This window comes from Emys orbicularis, chromosome 3 (genome assembly GCF_028017835.1).
Source record: "Emys orbicularis isolate rEmyOrb1 chromosome 3, rEmyOrb1.hap1, whole genome shotgun sequence".
Lineage (NCBI taxonomy): Eukaryota > Metazoa > Chordata > Testudines > Emydidae > Emys > Emys orbicularis.
Window position 1 is genome coordinate 172,480,305 of NC_088685.1, and position 18,946 is coordinate 172,499,250.

An 18,946-nucleotide genomic window follows, 5' to 3' on the forward strand; every position below is an offset into this window, starting at 1 on the left:
GAATACATTGGTCTAGTTCACACCATCAAATTGGACTTACGGATCCCCTAAATACAGTATTGAAAAAGTAAAAAAGAAAGAAAGGTTGGTGCTTTGGCAACTCAGTAGCTATTATGCAGTCAAAAATATAGTTGGACTAGTGGCAATTCACTGTTGTATGAAATTGGCCAATAGTCACCGAGAAGGCATTTCTTTATAATTAAAACAGTCATGTCTTCCAGGTACTTCATAATTCCTCTAGGTCAGTTAAATCCACAACAACTTTCATGAACAAAGTGTCATCTTTGACATAAGTGTTCTTTACATTTTCCAGCACAGTGTGCGCCACAAACCTTGGGCATCCAGAGGCAATATTCATCTCTCCATCTGGCCTTTTGAAACTGCTGCTGTTAGGGTCAGCTTTGAAGACTTCCACAATGTGATTTTTTTTCCCACTTTGGTCCAGAAGCATAAGTGTAACTTTTTGCTTGAAAGGCCATGGTAGCAACGAGTCAAACTCCCCTCTCATCACTACGAAGTATAGGGAGACATGCGTCCCTTTTCCTGCGCCATCCCCATTCAGATATGCTCTTGCACTTAACCTGTATCCACAGCGGCTGGTATAAAAAGGCTGGCTGAATATAGAGACAGTGCGGCCTTCCATGGCTTCTTTTTTCTTCATCTTGTAGTCCATGATTTTCCAGATTAGTTTTCCATTGTAACATGTGCCCTCCAAAAGCTTAAACCGCTCTTCGTTTTTATTGAGATGTGCTTTGTGAATACTGATGTGAACATCATGTTCAGTGGACTGGCCTTCCAAAACAACTGGGGAAGAAAGACACACGAAACATCCAGTTAAGGGAAATGGTCATTGAGACAAAGTGAATTACAGACGAGGGGACAGTAACAACTAAGTGGCTAGAGCCCAGCATTTAGAAATAACTGGGGAATCACAGGAACTACATAAGACAATTAACTTTGTGGCACTGGCCATTGCAGTGAGTCTGCTGCCATTAACATACTTTGAGTCAAGAGAATCCTCTTAATTCCCCCATTTGAAGACTGCAGACACACATGCATCTTAGAGATGTGACAGAGATGCAAACTTTGGATTTGGATCCCAACTTCCTTCAAGTTTGGGTGTGTTTAGCTATATGAGGTTTTGGTTCAGATCTGTCGGAAACACACATCTGTCTTCTAGTCATTTATTCTAAAAGCATTTCTTTGTAATTAAAACAGTCGTGTTCCAGGTTCTTTTCATAATTCCTCTAGGTCAGTTAAATTCACAGCTTTCAAGAATGGAGTGTCATCTTTGCATTCTCCAGCACAATGAGTGCCACTAATTATTCTAATAGTTTCTGCTAATATTTTCAGGTTGTAGCAGGAAAAATAACCTGACACTATGGGGCCTAATTCTGAGCTCACAAGTGAGAGTGAGGAATAACACCATAGAAGTGAAAGGAGAACCAAGCCCCATGTGTCCTACAATAGCAGAGCATTACAGGCTGCACCACAAAAACAGCTTACATAGAACCCTTTTGTACATAAATTTCCTGAACCTGACCTAACAACAACGACAACAAAAGCAGCCCACTGGAATTTAAGGAAACAACAGGGTAACCAATAGCAGCATAAGTACAGTGGAAGTTACCAAAAAGTGTCATCTTCCTGTAGTAAATTTACCCTGACACTCTCAGACTAATGTTTTTAACTTCAGAATCCTAGAATGACTTCACTGTAGAATGATTACACTTTTTGATAACTGCCACTGCAGTTACAAACATGGTCACCTAAAGGGCTGTGCACCAAGAACTCTGGTCAGTAAAAGAAGGGTGGACAGAGGGCACAATTCAGTGCAAGTTATTGCAAAGGTTCACCGGTTATCCATGAATATCAAGGACATTTATCACAGAAACAACAACATCGTTTTGGTTAAGCTTTTTGTTAAGGCTGAGGTTCATCTTGAAGAGCCTCACCAGGCTAATGTGTGCAAACAAGTTGATGGGGAAGTGATCTAAACTGATAACATCACAGCCTCTAGTAACACCAGTTTTTACTCAAAAAATACAAAACAAAAAAATATGAGCATACCTAAACGCTGGTCATATGTCTCCATAAAGGCAATCTTCTGCTTTATATTTTCAATAGTCTCCAGCAGTGGCCTCAGGTCAAATTTACTTTGCTGCTGGTTTGACATTTGTATTAGCTGCCTCACTTGTGTTTCCAGCCATGCAGATTTATCAATATGACTGGCAAGAGTCTTCAAGTTTAATGCAGGAGTAGGGGAATGAACACACATTAATAAAATTAATCATTTCATTTCAGATTTTAAAATGTCTTTGTACAATAGTAATATTGACTACATATTACATTCAAGAATATCCTTGTTTGCCTTTGGAATACTTCAAATGTTTCCTCATGATTAATTCAACATTCATTCACTAAGAATCAATTTCTAATTCATTACCATTCACCATTTATTACCTTCATTTCAACTGATTTGATTACTGTAATTTACATCAGCATAACTGAAATTGGAAACTGGTCCTATGAGTCTTATTCAGCATGCCTTACTCTGGTCGAATTCCCATGGAACTCCCATATTAATTATAATGGGAAGGCTGTATGTATTTTATTTTAAAAAACAATAGTGATTTAAATCCATATATGGGGCACAGTGCACTCCAGAGATTAATCCAAATTCATGCAATAAATGGCTTTGAAAGCTGGTGTTTGCTATTGTCCTGACATCAAAACTATTGCTGGATAATTGTATTCCAGGCCATAAAAAAGCAATTTGTCAGAAAGATAAATATCTCACCTGGGTGTTTACCATCAAATTGCTGTTTTTACCAAGCAGCTGTGTAAACTGTCTGAAATCCTTTTCACACTTTTTAACTGTGTCTGCTAGCTGTTGGATTTTAATCTCTTTAAATTCCAAACTCTTATATAGGTCAGATATCTAAACAATGGAAAATGAAGAGTGAAAACTCAAGACTATCCAAAGCATAAAGGAAATAGATTAAAATGTATGGAAGCTATATAGGTACACCTGGAAAGGTTTATTGATGTGACTGCACCAACATAGCTAGATATAGCAACTATTTTCCTATTTCAAAACGTTAACCCAAAATCCCTGGATGGGGCAGTGGTGGGGATGGAATCCCTGCCTGTGTGTGTAAAAACCATGAGCTTTTATTGGCTTAGCTAAAGAACCAGATTTTTTAGTTCAAATGCTGTAGGAGACCTAGCCACTAGAAGAACAGGAGTACTTGTGGCACCTAGAGGGAGACAGAGAACCAAACTGTGTTAGGATGGATTAAAAATGCATTGCACTAAAATTATTGGCACCTAGTCAGTCTAACAGATGAGTTAGGGGGAAGCACTGGCTCCAAATACTGCAGTAATGTGCTACATAGTAAATGATTCAGAATTCTACAGTTTTTGCTCCTTTGTTTTTAAATAAACACAGACATTGGTCTGAATTCATTCGGAGATTTATATCTGCTTCTGCTGATACAAACCCCAGGTGCTGTGTCCCAAACAGTGGAACATCTCTTGGGGGGTAGAGAGCAGCTGGTCGCTGTGCATTCCAAGGTGGTTGCAACTTCCTCTCCATTGGGAGGAAAGGGGCTGCAGATAGTGGGTGGTGCTGCCTGTAAACAGGGCATGGCCTGGGAATCCCCGAGGCACCTATCCCTTGAACCTTTATCTTTGCTACCTCCCAGCCAGTCTACTATGGAACCCCTAGACAAAACTTAGGATGCCATGTCCACAGCTCTTCCCCCCAAAGGGAGAGTGTGGGGTGAAGAACAGCAAGGAGAGCGGTGGCAGTGAATACACAAGGGTGCAGTGCGGGGGTGGGGGTTCAATCTAGCTCAGTGGTTCTCAAACTGTGGGTCGGGACCCCAAAGTGGGTTGCGACCTCATTTTAATGGGATCGCCAAGGCTTGCATTAGACTTTCTGGGGCCCGAGGCCAAAGCCCCACTGCCCAGGGCCTAAGCCGAAGCCCTAGGGCTTCACCCCTGGGTGGCAGGGCTCAGGTTACAGGCTCCCCATCTGGGGCTGAAGCCCTTGGGCTTCGGCGCCCCCACCCAGGATGGTGCAGCTTTGGCTTTGGCCCTCCTGACGTCAGGGCTCGGGCTCCACCCCCCCGGGGTCATATAATAATTTTTGTTGTCAGAAGGGGGGTCACAGTGCAATGAAGTTTGAGAACCCCCGATAGCTTATTGGCTTCATTGGAAAGGGTTTCTGACTGGGTTGAAAAATGTGGGATGAAAAGCTTAATATTCTTTAAAGAAGAGGCTGGGCCAATCCCAACACATGTGCAACCTGGACTTTTCTTTTACCAGTTAAAAACTGTTGAAGAGTGTTCATTATATATGTTCATTACCTGTTCTTCCAATTTGGAATTCTTGTCTAAAATTTGTAGCATGTGTTCCCTCAGAGCAGCATTCTCATGTTCTGCAAGCTTTCCTCTTTTAATCTGGGGGCAGGAGGGTAAAAAAAATAAATAAAGGAAGATAAACAGACCTGTTAATAGAAAATTCTATTGGGGCAAGTGGTTAAATGTTTCTTTGCATGCTTCAAAAACAGATGAACAGCTCCAACTGCTTACTTTGATATCTTAAATCACATTGAAAGATACTGTGAGAAATATAGGACAGAAAAATAGTTACTTAGGCTACCAGCCTTTAGTGCTTTTGGAGGCAAACTGCAATCACAGTACAAATGGAGGTCTAGATTACAGTACCTGTACAGGACAGCCATATTGTTTATAGGGACAATTTACTTCTGCCTCAGGACACACAGAGAAGTGCTTATCCATCTGCAAATATTAACAAAACAAATAGGTAGTGATAAAATTACTGAATAATACATTCATTGAACCTAAACTCCTGCATAAGGGGTGCAAAAAGGCCAAAGTGATGTTAAGATACCATTTGTCACATACAATAGAGACTGATTAATCAGTATCAACAAACAAGACAGATGGTTTACAATAATGCAATGTGCAAAAGCTCTGCAAAGCATAGCACGTTCCTATGATATGCTTTGATAAGGTCATGTATCAATTTTAGGAACAAACAAAAGTAGGAAAACTAGAGAAATGAAGCAAATTCATACCAAATGTGGACCAGTGAGGCCTACCATGCAAGTTCTAGTTTTCACAAAATGATACAATTTGCCAACTTACAGTAAGTGATAAAACAAATAATACCTCCTTTTTCAGAATTATCTGAGAACAGTTGTGGAGACAAGGCACAGGAAAATCAGGACACTCATTTTTCTCATGGTTCTGGGGGGGGAAAAAAGATTGATTAGGAATGGCTTATACACCAGACTTGTTATACATGAATAACTCATTTTTTTTAAAGATCATACAGTGAATGCAAGTAGGAATACGCAAGATATATATTCTGCACAGCAGCACATACGTACATCAACACACAATTGTTGGCATTCAGAAAATAATTACAAACACACCAACACACACACACACACAACATTAAAAGAATGTTATGGTTGCAAAAATCAAGCATTCAATAGTTAGGAAATGCCAGAATTAAAAGTTGCTTGTGCAACCTTAATTCAACCCTCAAAAACGTGCATAGCGTCCTAGGTCCTCTCAAAGGAAATATTGCCAGAATTTTTTAATATGAGCAAAACAATATACTTTTCCCTAGCCTGGATCTCGGAAACAACTAAATCATTTTGGCTGAAATATTCAAAAACCAGATCTAGACATTTGAGGCCAAATTTGTCCTTTGTGTAATTCCACGGACTGAGAAGATAAATTTGGCCCATTGGCTTCAGCATGCGCACAAAATTTTTTACTAATTTGTCAGAAATAAAAATATTAAAATATTTTTAAAAATATTAATTATTTTTAAAAAGTATTTTTAAAGGGAACAGATGTATGCGGAACTGAATCCAACTTTGTACCTACAGTTATCAATATTGTTTTAAAATACATGTATTACATGTTCTTCAGATACTTAAATGAATTTTGTTTCATAAGTATAAAACCTCACAGCAACTTTGGAACTTTTTTCACAGTAATTTAAACAGTTGAACTTTTAGGAAATCTTTCGCTATCTTACCTTTAAATTAATTGAAACCACATATTGATTACAGTACTGGCATATTTCTTCTCGAAATTTACAGTGCAGACTTAGGTGATCTTTTAAATCTTTCCGAAGAATTTGATCATGACATTCATCATTAGTGCACTGAACACTTTCAAATAAGCATTGCTGCAGGTGATCCTGTGCCATGCAACAACAAAACACCATCATACTTTAAAAGTCACATGAGTGTAGAATGCATTGAGTAGGCTAGAATTATGGTTAATTGTGCCCTTACTTAAATACCAAAGTGCCTGCTAGAGATATTAAGACACTACATAGGTTTATTTAAAGAAAACCAAAACAACACTTTCCCAGTAATGGCTCTCATAATTAAAGTCAGAGAAAGGTCTGAAGCGTCAGAGAATCTTTGCTTTGATTTCCACTCCTTATCCAGTTAATATCTCAAACAGGAGCCAAACTGAAACAATTTATATTGGCAAGCAGCAACAATACTTCTTTCTCTAGGTTCTCATCGATTGTCCATCACCATGGCATCGACATGTCTGAGTCTCCTTTCTCTCAGTTTTTACAGAATTTAAACTTTCTTTTTAACAAAATTACTGTTTTTCGCTCTCCTAGGAGCAGAGAAAACCTTCTGAATGTGACCCAGTGTAGTACTGTCTTACTGAGTCAGCTGAAAGACAGAGACATTGTCACAAAGAGAAAGGATGTGTGTTAACAGGAGTCCTTATTAAGCCAATTATTTAAAATATAACGGATGTGAACTTACAACTGCAACAGGTTCGGCTTAGTATTTAAGTTTCATATTTACATATAGTAGTACACTGAATAGGTCAAATCAAGATGTATGTACTTAGGCCAAACTCTAGTTACAGTAATCTCAATGCTGTAATAACTCTGAAAACTAATGACAATAGTTTAAAGGGGAAAGAGCAAATTAATTTATGACAAGTCAAAGTTTTGACTGACTAAAGACTTCAGAATTTGGGCCAATATGTATAAAGATATTTTAACACTAACCTGATACCGTCCCAGAATTATTTTTGAATTGCATTCAGGAACATTTTTGCAAAATACTTGCAAGTTGAGAACTTCTCTTTTACAGCAATTGTCTTTGAACACCTACAAAGGAAGCAACGTACATTCACAAAATATACGAACTTGCATCATTAAGAACACAAAGGACAGCAACCTACCACAAGAAATCTTTTAAATGAGAGGCGTCCACTCCAGCTGCTAGTGTGGTTCCAAACAATGTCATGCTGAAAACATACACTGAGAATAGCGGTAAAAGGAAATCACTGACAATACCAGGAGACTAAGAACAACAGTGAGATGCTTTGAACATGAAATAAAAACGGGCTGACTACATGGATTATGCATTGAGCTACCTATTGTATTGCAGCTTTGGAAACCTGGGATTGAGGCTAACCTTGATCTTTCATTCTAGGACCTGCATTGGGCTGAAGCTGTTGTAGAGGTGATGCTTTTAGCTTCTGGGAGGAGGGGATACAATGCATTGCTCATAAGCATCTTCCACTTGTTGTATGAGAGCCAAATTAAGCTCTCAGAGCAGACTGTCAGCCTTCTTTTGAGATCTTCAAATGAGAAGCACTATAACAAGCACAAAGTATTACTATTATATTAATGGTCCCAAATCTTCTTTTTGTGTTACTGTTGCCACCACAACTCGTGCACACAGTAAAAGGAGGGTGAATCCACTGAATAAAATGGTGGGTGAAATACCTACAACATCCCTAACATGTGGAATGACGGGCACAACCTGATACCCAAGTTCCTTGCTGGGTGGGGGATGTGAAATCCACTGGGAATGCACCCTGGCAGAAACACATGGGTACAGGGAGGGCTCATGCTCACACTCTGGGCCAAATAAATATATTCCAAAGAGAACGTGGCTTAAAAAATAGCCATTGTGTGACCTTTCCCCCAAAAAAAGAATACCAACAAAAACCAAGTGTGCAGGATTAATGAGTTACGTTGAAAATAGGCAAGGTGGCAGATTATGTTAAAACGAAGTACTGTTAAATAACCAGAATAGGAGGGATTAAAAAGAATAAGAAAACTATTCTCTGCTGTACATACATTTCAAGACCAGAGACATGAGTCCAGTCCACCAAATCTGTAGGTATAGGCCACATACCACTGGGTTTCAGGCAGGACTCCCAATACAAAGTACTAAGATGACTTTAGCTTGAAACAATTCAGTGGAGTGTAAGGTAAAAGCTCCAGCTATAAGGCATTAGTGTCTTACTTCACCAACAAAACATCATCAAATACAGAGCTTCCTTGCACATTGTTTCCAGAGATGAAGGTGACAGTGCCCTTGCTCATTTAAAGGCTGAGAGCTGCCTTCGTCCCTACTTTATCTTACTCTTCTGTTGGAGGCCCTTCCCCCTACAGGCTGGATGTCCGAGCAACCATAACTACCAGAATTATTCCTTTTCTTACCTCCTGCACTTTTATTGTTTCTTTGTCTACAGGACAGGTGGGTACTGCATTCAATTCTCTAAATAAATAAAAAAAAGGCAGAAAAATGTTAATTCACAGAATGCTTAATTCCTTCTATATAGGCTTGGCCACACTGATTCAAACCATTGGTTCATCAACTTCATTATCCTAGTGGCCAGTATCAGATGCTTCAGTGACAAGTGGGAAAAGCCCCATAATGCACCTTGCTAATTTTTAATACTGCATATGGGGATTAAATGTTTGAATAACACTTTGAAAATGGATTATGCTAAGAATTATAAAGCCAAGTTCTACCCTCAGATTAAGTAGGAATTGCATTTAGTATGAGAAAAAAATATTCCATTATTAATAAATCTGTTTTTAATTAACATAATTTTATTACCCCATGACTATATATTGCTGGCAAATGATGTTGTATTTGGGAAAAACCTCACAGTGTAGGTGAAAGGATTATTATCCTTTGCGTAACTCAAGCAATGCCTTCCCTTTCATGCTTGAGACCTTTTAAATGTCCTGAACTATCTCATCAAGTATCAGAAATACTAAAAAGAAAGGGCAAGAAAGAAAATACCTAATGACATATTATCCAAGGAGTGACAATCCAAAAGAGAAAGAACCAAATATGAAACATTAAAAAGTATATTTAACGATACTGACATCTATCTGTGCAACAAAGTTTCAGTGAAGCCCACATGGCCAACTCCAACCTTCAGTTATATAAGGGCCATATATCAATGTATCCCCACTGTGCAATTAGATCTGTGTGGGTGAACGAACCCCTTTTACCTGTGATGAGCCCCCCATGAAGTCAATAGACCCTTTCACCTCTGTGAGCTGACTGCAGGATCGGACTGATTCTGATCTCATATTAGATTTATAATGCTATAACTCCATTAAAGTCAATGGAGTCACACCAGTGCAAGTGAGAGCGGGATCAGTCTAACCACCAATATAAACGATTGTTTGTTTAATGCAAATAACAACAGGCACCTAGATATTATGGTGACAGACAGGAGTTTTAAGCCCATTCAATCACCCTGCTGGATGGTCTCTCACCTGTCATATTCTATAGTATAAAAGCTCAAACATTTTATCTGAAAACAACTGCATCAGACCCACAACATGATTTACTTTGTTTGCAATTGCCAGAAAGACCTTATGTTCCTCACCACCACCAATACAAAATGTACCAGGGACCTTTTAAAAAAAACAACAACGAAAAGAAAACCCAGACACATACACACATGTACGTACACACTCCTTGATCCCCAAATGGCAGATTGTATCTTGAGACATATGTACCTTTAGCCCAATGGGAATAGGTGCCATTCCCAGTCTGCTTTCAAACACTGTCCACACACTGAGTAGAGTCCATACTTCTCCCCTTCCTGGGGTTTGGTTTTATTATAACAGAGTGTCAAGGCTGCTTCCCCACTCTGAACTTTAGGGTACAAATGTGGGGGCCTGCATGAAAACTTCTAAGCTTAACTACCAGCTTAGATCTGGTCCGCTGCCACCATTCCCAAAGCTAATTCCCTTCCCTGGGAAGCCTTGAGAAACTTTTCACCAATTCCCTGGTGAATACAGATCCAAACCCCTTGGATCTTAAAACAAGGAGAAATTAACCATCCCCCCTCCTTCCTCCCACCAATTCCTGGTGGATCAAGATCCAACCCCCTTGGATCTAAAAACAAGGAAAAATCAATCAGGTTCTTAAAAAGAAGGCTTTTAATTAAAGAAAAAGGTAAAAATCATCTCTGTAAAATCAGGATGGAAAATAACTTTACAGGGTAATCAAACTTAAAGAGCTCAGAGGACCCCCCTCTAGCCTTAGGTTCAAAGCACAGCAAACAGAGATAAACACTCTAGTAAAAGCTACATTTACAAGTTGAGAAAACAAAGATAAACTAACACGCCTTGCCTGGCTGTTTACTTACAAGTTTGAAATATGAGAGACTTGTTCAGAAAGATGTGGAGAACCTGGATTGATGTCTGGTCCCTCTCAGTCCCAAGAGCGAACAACCCCCAAAACAAAGAGCACAAACAAAAGCCTTCCCCCCGCCCCCCAAGATTTGAAAGTATCTTGTCCCCTTATTGGTCGTTTGGGTCAGGTGTCAGCCAGGTTACCTGAGCTTCTTAACCCTTTACAGGTAAAAGGATTTTGGAGTCTCTGGCCAGGAGGGATTTTATAGTACGGTACACAGGAGAGCTGTTACCCTTCCCTTTATAGTTATGACACGCCCCCCAAATCACAGATAGTGTTGGACAGCCGGTTCCACACTGGCTGTGATTTCTTCCTGGAGCTCTAGGAGAAAACAGAGTTAATAAGACACATGCACCTTTAGACGTACTACTGATTATATAAAAACTAACAATATGTTTCACATTCCAAGAACAATTTTTAACCAGTTGATTCTGGAAAACTTTCCCGGGAGAGTGCATCAGCCACTCTGTTAGAAGCCCCTGAAATGTGTTGTATTTCAAAATCAAAATCTTGGAGAGCTAAACTCCACCGAAGAAGTTTTTTGTTATTCCCCTTGGCGGTATGAAGCCACTGTAGCGCAGCATGGTCTGTTTGTAGTTGGAAACGCCGTCCCCAAACATATGGGCGTAGCTTTTCCAGCGCGTACACAATGGCGTAGCATTCCTTTTCGCTGATTGACCAGTGGCTTTCCCTCTCAGACAGCTTCTTGCTGAGAAACACGACAGGATGGAATTCTTGATCCGGTCCTTCCTGCATTAAAACTGCTCCCACGCCCCGCTCGGACGCATCTGTGGTTACTAGGAACGGTTTGTCAAAGTCTGGGGCCCTTAGCACAGGGTCAGACATGAGTGTCGCCTTAAGCTGGTTAAAGGCCTTTTGACACTCGTCAGTCCACTGAACTGCATTTGGCTGTTTCTTTCTGGTTAGGTCTGTCAGCGGGGCGGCGATTTGGCTGTAGTGTGGTACAAATCGCCTATAATATTCGGGCAAGCCTAAGAAGGATTGGACCTGTTTCTTTGACTTTGGAACCGGCCACCTTTGGATAGCATCCACTTTGGCCTGTAGGGGATTTATAGTTCCTTGACCCACCTGGTGCCCCAGGTAAGTCACTCTGTTTTGGCCTATTTGACACTTTTTAGCCTTAACAGTTAGTCCTGCCTGCCGGATGCGCTCGAAGACTTTTTCCAGGTGCTCCAGGTGTTCTGTCCATGAATCAGAAAAAATGGCCACATCATCGAGGTAGGCAACTGCAGATTCTCCCAATCCCGCTAGGAGACCATCTACAAGTCTTTGGAAGGTGGCGGGTGCATTTCGCAACCCGAAAGGGAGTACATTGAATTCATACACCCCTGCCTGGGTGACGAAGGCTGACCTTTCCTTAGCGGGTTCATCTAGTGGTACTTGCCAGTACCCTTTGGTTAAGTCTAAAGTAGAGATGAATTGGGCATGTCCCAATTTCTTCAATAGCTCATCTGTGCGTGGCATTGGATAGTTGTCAGGACGAGTTACAGCATTTAGCTTACGGTAGTCCACGCAAAAGCGTATTTCCCCATCTGGTTTGGGAACTAGAACCACTGGAGATGCCCATGCACTGTTAGAGGGGCGGATTATACCCATCTGTAGCATGTCCTGGATCTCCCTTTGTATAGCAGTTTGGGCATGAGGTGACTCCCGGTAGGGTGGGGTTCTAATTGGGTGAGCATTACCTGTGTCAATGGAGTGGTATGCCCGTTCGGTCCGTCCTGGAGTGGCTGAGAAAATTGGTGCAAAGCTTGTGCACAGCTCCTTGATCTGCTGTCGCTGCAGACGTCCAAGGGTCGCGGAGAGGTTCACCTCTTCCACGCCACCATTCCTTTTTCCTTCGTAGTAGACACCTTCAGGCCACTCCGCGTCATCTGTTTCCTGGGCTGTAAACTGGCAAACGTTTAATTCTCTGGAATAAAAGGGCTTAAGAGAATTAACATGGTATACCTTAGGCTTTATGTTGGAGGTGGGGGAGGCTATGAGATAGTTAACAGCTCCTAGGCGCTCCTGGACCGTGAATGGTCCTTCCCACGACGCTTCCATTTTAGGGGCCTGGAGCGCCTTTAAGACCATGACTTGGTCTCCTACTTTGAAGGACCGTTCTCTGGAATGTTTATCATACCAGGCCTTTTGCTCTTCCTGAGCATCCTTTAGGTTTTCTTTAGCAAGGGCTAAAGAGTGTCGGAGGGTGCTTTGTAGGTTGCTTACAAAGTCTAGAATGTTAGTTCCTGGAGAAGGCGTAAACCCCTCCCATTGCTGCTTCACCAACTGTAATGGCCCCTTAACCTCGCGGCCATACACAAGTTCAAATGGTGAAAACCCTAAACTGGGATGTGGTACAGCCCTGTAGGCAAAAAGCAACTGCTGCAACACTAGGTCCCAATCATTGGAGTGTTCATTTACGAATTTACGTATCATGGCCCCCAAAGTTCCATTAAACCTCTCCACCAGGCCATTGGTTTGATGGTGATAAGGGGTGGCAACCAAGTGATTCACCCCATGAGCTTCCCACAGGTTTTTCATGGTCCCTGCCAGGAAATTAGTTCCCGAATCTGTAAGGATGTCGGAGGGCCACCCTACCCTGGCAAAAATGTCTGCTAATGCCTGGCACACACTTTTAGCCCTGGTGTTGCTTAAGGGTACTGCTTCCGGCCATCGGGTAGCAAAATCCATGAAAGTCAGTATGTACTGCTTTCCTCTGGGTGTCTTCTTTGGGAAAGGACCCAGAATATCCACAGCTACTCGCTGAAATGGGACCTCAATTATGGGTAGTGGCTGGAGAGGGGCTTTAACCTGGTCTTGGGGCTTTCCCACTCGTTGGCACACCTCACAAGACCGGACATAATTAGCAACGTCCTTGCCCATTCCCTTCCAGTGGAAGGACTTCCCCAACCGGTCTTTGGTTCTGTTCACCCCAGAATGGCCACTGGGATGATCATGGGCTAAGCTCAAGAGCTTTCCCCGATACTTAGTGGGAACTACCAACTGTCTTTGAGGATGCCAGTCTTCCTGGTGCCCACCAGAAAGAATCTCCTTGTATAAAAGTCCTTGTTCTACAACAAACCGGGATCGGTTAGAAGAGCTGAGAGGCGGTGGGGTGCTCCGTGCCGCCGCCCAAGCTTTCTGAAGGCTGCCATCTGCTTCCTGCTCGGCCTGGAACTGTTCCCTTGATGCTGGAGACATCAGTTCCTCCTTGGACTGTGGACTGGGGCTTGGTCCCTCTGGAAGCGATGCAGGTGCTGGGGCTGTTTCCATTGACTGTGATCCGCTGTCCGCTGGTGCACTATGTGGTATCTCAGGCTCTGGCTGAGCCTATTGGGTAGGGTTATCTGCTGCTTCCGCAAGTTCAGGCTCGCTGGTGCCCTCTGGCGTTGGAGTTGTAGACGGGTTTGCAAGCGCTGGACTCAGTGCTGGCAATGGTTCTGGTGTTGGTTGCGTTGCCAGTTCCGGTTCTGGGACTGGCTTTGGCTGGGTCTCTGGGATTGGATCCACTACGGCTGTTGCAGTCGTTGGCAGGGGATCCGGTTCCACCACCTTTGTTTGGGTCTCTGGTAACACAGACGGGGCCCTGGTGGACGGCTCAGGAACAGGGATGGGGGTGAAAGCTTGCTTAGCCTGGCTGCGGGTGACTATTCCCACCCTCTTGGCTAGCTTCACATGGTTGGCCAAGTCTTCCCCCAGCAGCATGGGGATGGGATAATTGTCATAGACTGCAAAAGTCCACATTCCTGACCAGCCCTTGTACTGGACATGCAACTTGGCTGTAGGCAAGGTTACAGACTGTGACACGAAGGGTTGAATTGTCACTGGAGCCTCCGGGTTGATGAGTTTGGGGTCCACTAGGGATTGGTGGATAGTTGACACTTGTGCCCCAGTGTCCCTCCAAGCGATAACCTTCTTTCCGCCCACTCTCAAGGTTTCCCTTCGCTCCGAGGGTACGAGAGAGGCATCTGGGTCTGGGGATCTTTGGTGTGATTGTGGTGTAATGAACTATAATCGGTTGGGGTTCTTGGGGCAGTGAGCCTTTATATGTCCCAGTTCATTACATTTAAAACATCACCCTGCTAAGGTATCACCGGGGCGATGTTGGTTGGTGGAGACTGGTGTGGTGGGGTGAGAAGGCGTCTGGGGTTTCCCTTGGGATGTGGGTGGGGCCTTGGGTTGTCCCCGGTGGTAAGGTTTTGTTTCGGCTTGCCCCTTCTGATATTCACTCCAACTGCTACTAGTTTTTTTCTTTTCTGCCACCTCCACCCATTTGGCTCCAATCTCCCCCGCCTCGGTTACAGTTTTGGGCTTCCCATCTAGGATGTACCTTTCTATTTCCTCAGGAACACCCTCTAAAAACTGCTCCATTTTTACTAGGGAAACCAGATCTTCCAGAGATTTAACATTTGCTCCTGATACCCAGGCATCACAATTTTTGTCAATGTGGTAGGCATGTCGGGTAAATGACACGTCTGGTTTCCGCCTTAGGGCTCTGAACCGCCGACGGGCATGCTCGGGTGTTAGCCCCATTCTGAGTCTGGCCTTGTTTTTAAAAAGTTCATAACTGTTCATGTGTTCCTTAGGCATTTCAGCCGCCACCTCTGCTAAGGGTCCACTGAGCTGCGGCCTCAGCTCTACCATGTACTGGTCTGTAGTGAGGCTGTATCCAAGGCAGGCCCTTTCAAAATTTTCTAAGAAGGCCTCAGTATCATCGCCTGCCTTGTAGGTGGGGAATTTTCTGGGATGGGAAGTGGTACCTGGAGAGGGGTTGCTAGGATTGGCTGGTGTACCTGGCCTAGCCCGTGCTAATTCCAGTTCATGCTCCATTGCTTTTTCTCTCAGCTCCATAGCTCTCTTGTGGGCCTCCTCTTTGGCTTTCTCTTCTCTTTCTCTCTGCTCCATAGCTCTCTCATCAGCTTCTTTCTCGAGTTTTTTTAATTGAAGCAGTCTCTGATGTTTCCTTTCATTTTCTTCTGCTTCTAGTCTGGCCAGTTCTAGTTTGTTAGCTACATCACTGGTACTCATTTTCCTGTTTTCTTGTGCTGGGTCACACCCCTCTGCAGTTGACTGAAACTGGGATGCACTCATCTCAGGCTGCTGCTGAGGTAACAGAGACTAACTAACTGGCTATCCCGGAGTAGAAAGAAAAAAAACAATTCAGCTTGTAAATTCCTTTTACCAGCTGTTTGCTCACTGATTGAACCCTTCTCTTAACAAAGACCCTTGTTAAAAAAAACTTAACACCTCTGCCTTCAGGCAAGGAGAGATAAGATATGCATCTACCTTCAGCTCTGCTTTCCAAGCAGCTAGAAAGGAGGAAAAAAAAAAATCTTACTGGCTTTTGGTTTAAAATGATCCCACCGCTCTGCCACCATGTCAAGGCTGCTTCCCCACTCTGAACTTTAGGGTACAAATGTGGGGGCCTGCATGAAAACTTCTAAGCTTAACTACCAGCTTAGATCTGGTCCGCTGCCACCATTCCCAAAGCTAATTCCCTTCCCTGGGAAGCCTTGAGAAACTTTTCACCAATTCCCTGGTGAATACAGATCCAAACCCCTTGGATCTTAAAACAAGGAGAAATTAACCATCCCCCCTCCTTCCTCCCACCAACTCCTGGTGGATCAAGATCCAACCCCCTTGGATCTAAAAACAAGGAAAAAATCAATCAGGTTCTTAAAAAGAAGGCTTTTAATTAAAGAAAAAGGTAAAAATCATCTCTGTAAAATCAGGATGGAAAATAACTTTACAGGGTAATCAAACTTAAAGAGCTCAGAGGACCCCCCTCTAGCCTTAGGTTCAAAGCACAGCAAACAGAGATAAACACTCTAGTAAAAGGTACATTTACAAGTTGAGAAAACAAAGATAAACTAACACGCCTTGCCTGGCTGTTTACTTACAAGTTTGAAATATGAGAGACTTGTTCAGAAAGATGTGGAGAACCTGGATTGATGTCTGGTCCCTCTCAGTCCCAAGAGCGAACAACCCCCAAAACAAAGAGCACAAACAAAAGCCTTCCCCCCCCCCCCCACAAGATTTGAAAGTATCTTGTCCCCTTATTGGTCGTTTGGGTCAGGTGTCAGCCAGGTTACCTGAGCTTCTTAACCCTTTACAGGTAAAAGGATTTTGGAGTCTCTGGCCAGGAGGGATTTTATAGTACTGTACACAGGAGAGCTGTTACCCTTCCCTTTATAGTTATGACACAGAGAAATTAACCAGAATAAAGTATAAAGTTCAGCTCAATCGTACTGTGTGGGTTTGACCACTCCTAGGGTTGCCTACCTCAAGACTCACTCACCCCCTAGATTCTTTCCAGTCTCCCGTATAGCTGAGGTCTTGTCTACACACAAGAGTTAAATAGATTTGTTAAATCGATACAGAATCTGAGGTAAACTGATCCACCTCCCCCTTCTGCGTACACACACCAGTTTCTAAACCGATTTAATTAGATCAATATAACATTTATGTTTAGAGAACGCCTCAGAGGGGTAGCAAGCTGCCAGTCTCCGTGAGCCAGCAGAACTAACTTAAGCCTTCCTACAGCCTGATCAACACCTGCTACCAGATTGGAGTGTTTCAGGCTAACATTGCCAACCTGCTACACCGGGGAGGGCAAACTTTTTGGCCCGAGGGCCACATCAGCATTGCGAAACTGTATGGAGGGCCAGGTAGGGAAGGCTGTGCCTCCCCAAACAGCCTGGCCCCCTCCCCATATCCGCCCCCTCCCACTTCTCACCCCCTGACTATCCCCCTGAGAACCCCCGCCCCATCCAACCCCCCCTGCTCCTTGTCCCCTGGCCACCCCCTCCCGGGACCCCCGCCCCTAACCGCCACCCGGGACCCCACACCCATCCAACTCCCCCGCTCCCTGTCCCCTGACTGCCCCGACCACTATCCACACCCCCGCCCCCTGACAACCCCGCCGGGTCTCCCACGCCTATCCAACGCCCCCTGCTCCCTGACTACCCCCCCCCAGAACCTCCGCCCCATCCAACCGCCCCCTGCTCCCTGTCCTCTGACTGCCCCCCAGGACTCCCTGCCCCTTATCCAACCCCCCCACACACACACTTACCATGCTTCTCAGAGCAGCAGGAGCTCACAGCCCCACTGCCCGGCCAGAGCCAGCCATGCCGCTGCACTGCCCAGCAGGAGCAGTGGGCAGAGCACTGGCGTGCGGCGCACTGAGACTGCGGGGGAGGGGGGACAGCTGGGGAGGGGCCGGGGGCTAGCCTCCCCGGCCGGAGCTCAGGGGCCAGGCAGGACGGTCCCGCAGGCCGTAGTTTGCCCACCTCTGTGCTACACCAACAGAGACTACATACTTTTACACACGCATAGCATCATCTCATATGATTTGTTATGAGGTTTGTTACTGAGCCCAAGCCCACTGAAGTCAATGAATTTTTCTGCTGACTTCCACGGGCTTTGGATTAAGTCCTTTAATATTGTTATGGCATTTGCTATTGACTTTCGAAAGATGTTGACTATTGTTAATTGTTGGGAGGAAATTATTTTTAGAGGGAAGAGAGAGAACTGTATTGTTCTTACCTCAGAGAAATAATACAATGCTGGCAAAATCTGTGACCACATCCTGTCTGGTGAGGATTGTGAAGGACTAAGTGGCAATAGGCACATTTGTACCGTTCGTCTAAGGTTTCAATGAAGTGGTAGTCAGTGTCAGGTTCAAAGTCTAGAGAAATGCCGCTGGTGGAATTCTGGCGTGCGAAGCTGTTTGAGAGACCAGTAAGTTCTTCAGAGGCCATGGAAGCTGTACTAGAAAGCCAAGGACAAAGAGTTTCAATTTAAGTACTTTTATGATCATAAAATCACCTCTACTACAGTTTGCAAGATGAACAGTAGCGTGTTTTTGGACTCATTCTCTTGCCGTAGACTTCAATACAGATTTCAGATGAGAATGCAGGATCAGTTACTAGACAGCAGTACAAAAAATATCAAGGCACTCCAGAATAATGAATAATTTATTTCAGAGCTAGCACCAATGTTTATGATTGTGAAGAGGTTCACGGTCTGAAAATTTCTCCCCAACAGAAAGGAGGTTACTTTTCCCTAGTTCTCATGCTAGATCCTGCAATCCTTACTCAAGCAAAACTGGTTTCAGAGTAGCAGCCGTGTTAGTCTGTATCCTCAAAAATAACAGGAGTACTTGTGGCACCTTAGAGACTAACAAATTTATTAGAATAAATTTGTTAGTCTCTAAGGTGCCACAAGTACTCCTGTTATTTTCAAGCAAAACTGCCACAGACTTCAATTAGGTGCAACTTGGTCCTACAAGTCCCAGGCATCAAAACTCTACATACAGTAATAAACATGCCTTGGATTTGAGCCCACACAGCTTTACTAATTCATTTAAACTAGTTCAAAAAGAGTAATGTCTCA

The 18,946-nt window shown here is 43.5% G+C and overlaps 1 protein-coding gene across 1 annotated transcript; it reads right to left on the minus strand.

Annotated features, from left to right (window-relative positions):
* Positions 1-226: 226 nt before the first annotated feature.
* On the minus strand, positions 227-18,312 carry TRAF5 (TNF receptor associated factor 5). Its single transcript, XM_065401880.1, has 10 exons — positions 18,098-18,312; positions 8,542-8,599; positions 7,093-7,194; positions 6,085-6,249; positions 5,202-5,279; positions 4,734-4,808; positions 4,374-4,466; positions 2,801-2,941; positions 2,071-2,239; positions 227-804 (listed from the first exon to the last, which is right to left on the minus strand). Exons 1-10 carry the CDS (start codon positions 18,310-18,312, stop codon positions 227-229), a joined length of 1,674 nt encoding a protein of 557 aa, XP_065257952.1.
* Between the last annotated feature and the right edge of the window lie 634 nt (positions 18,313-18,946).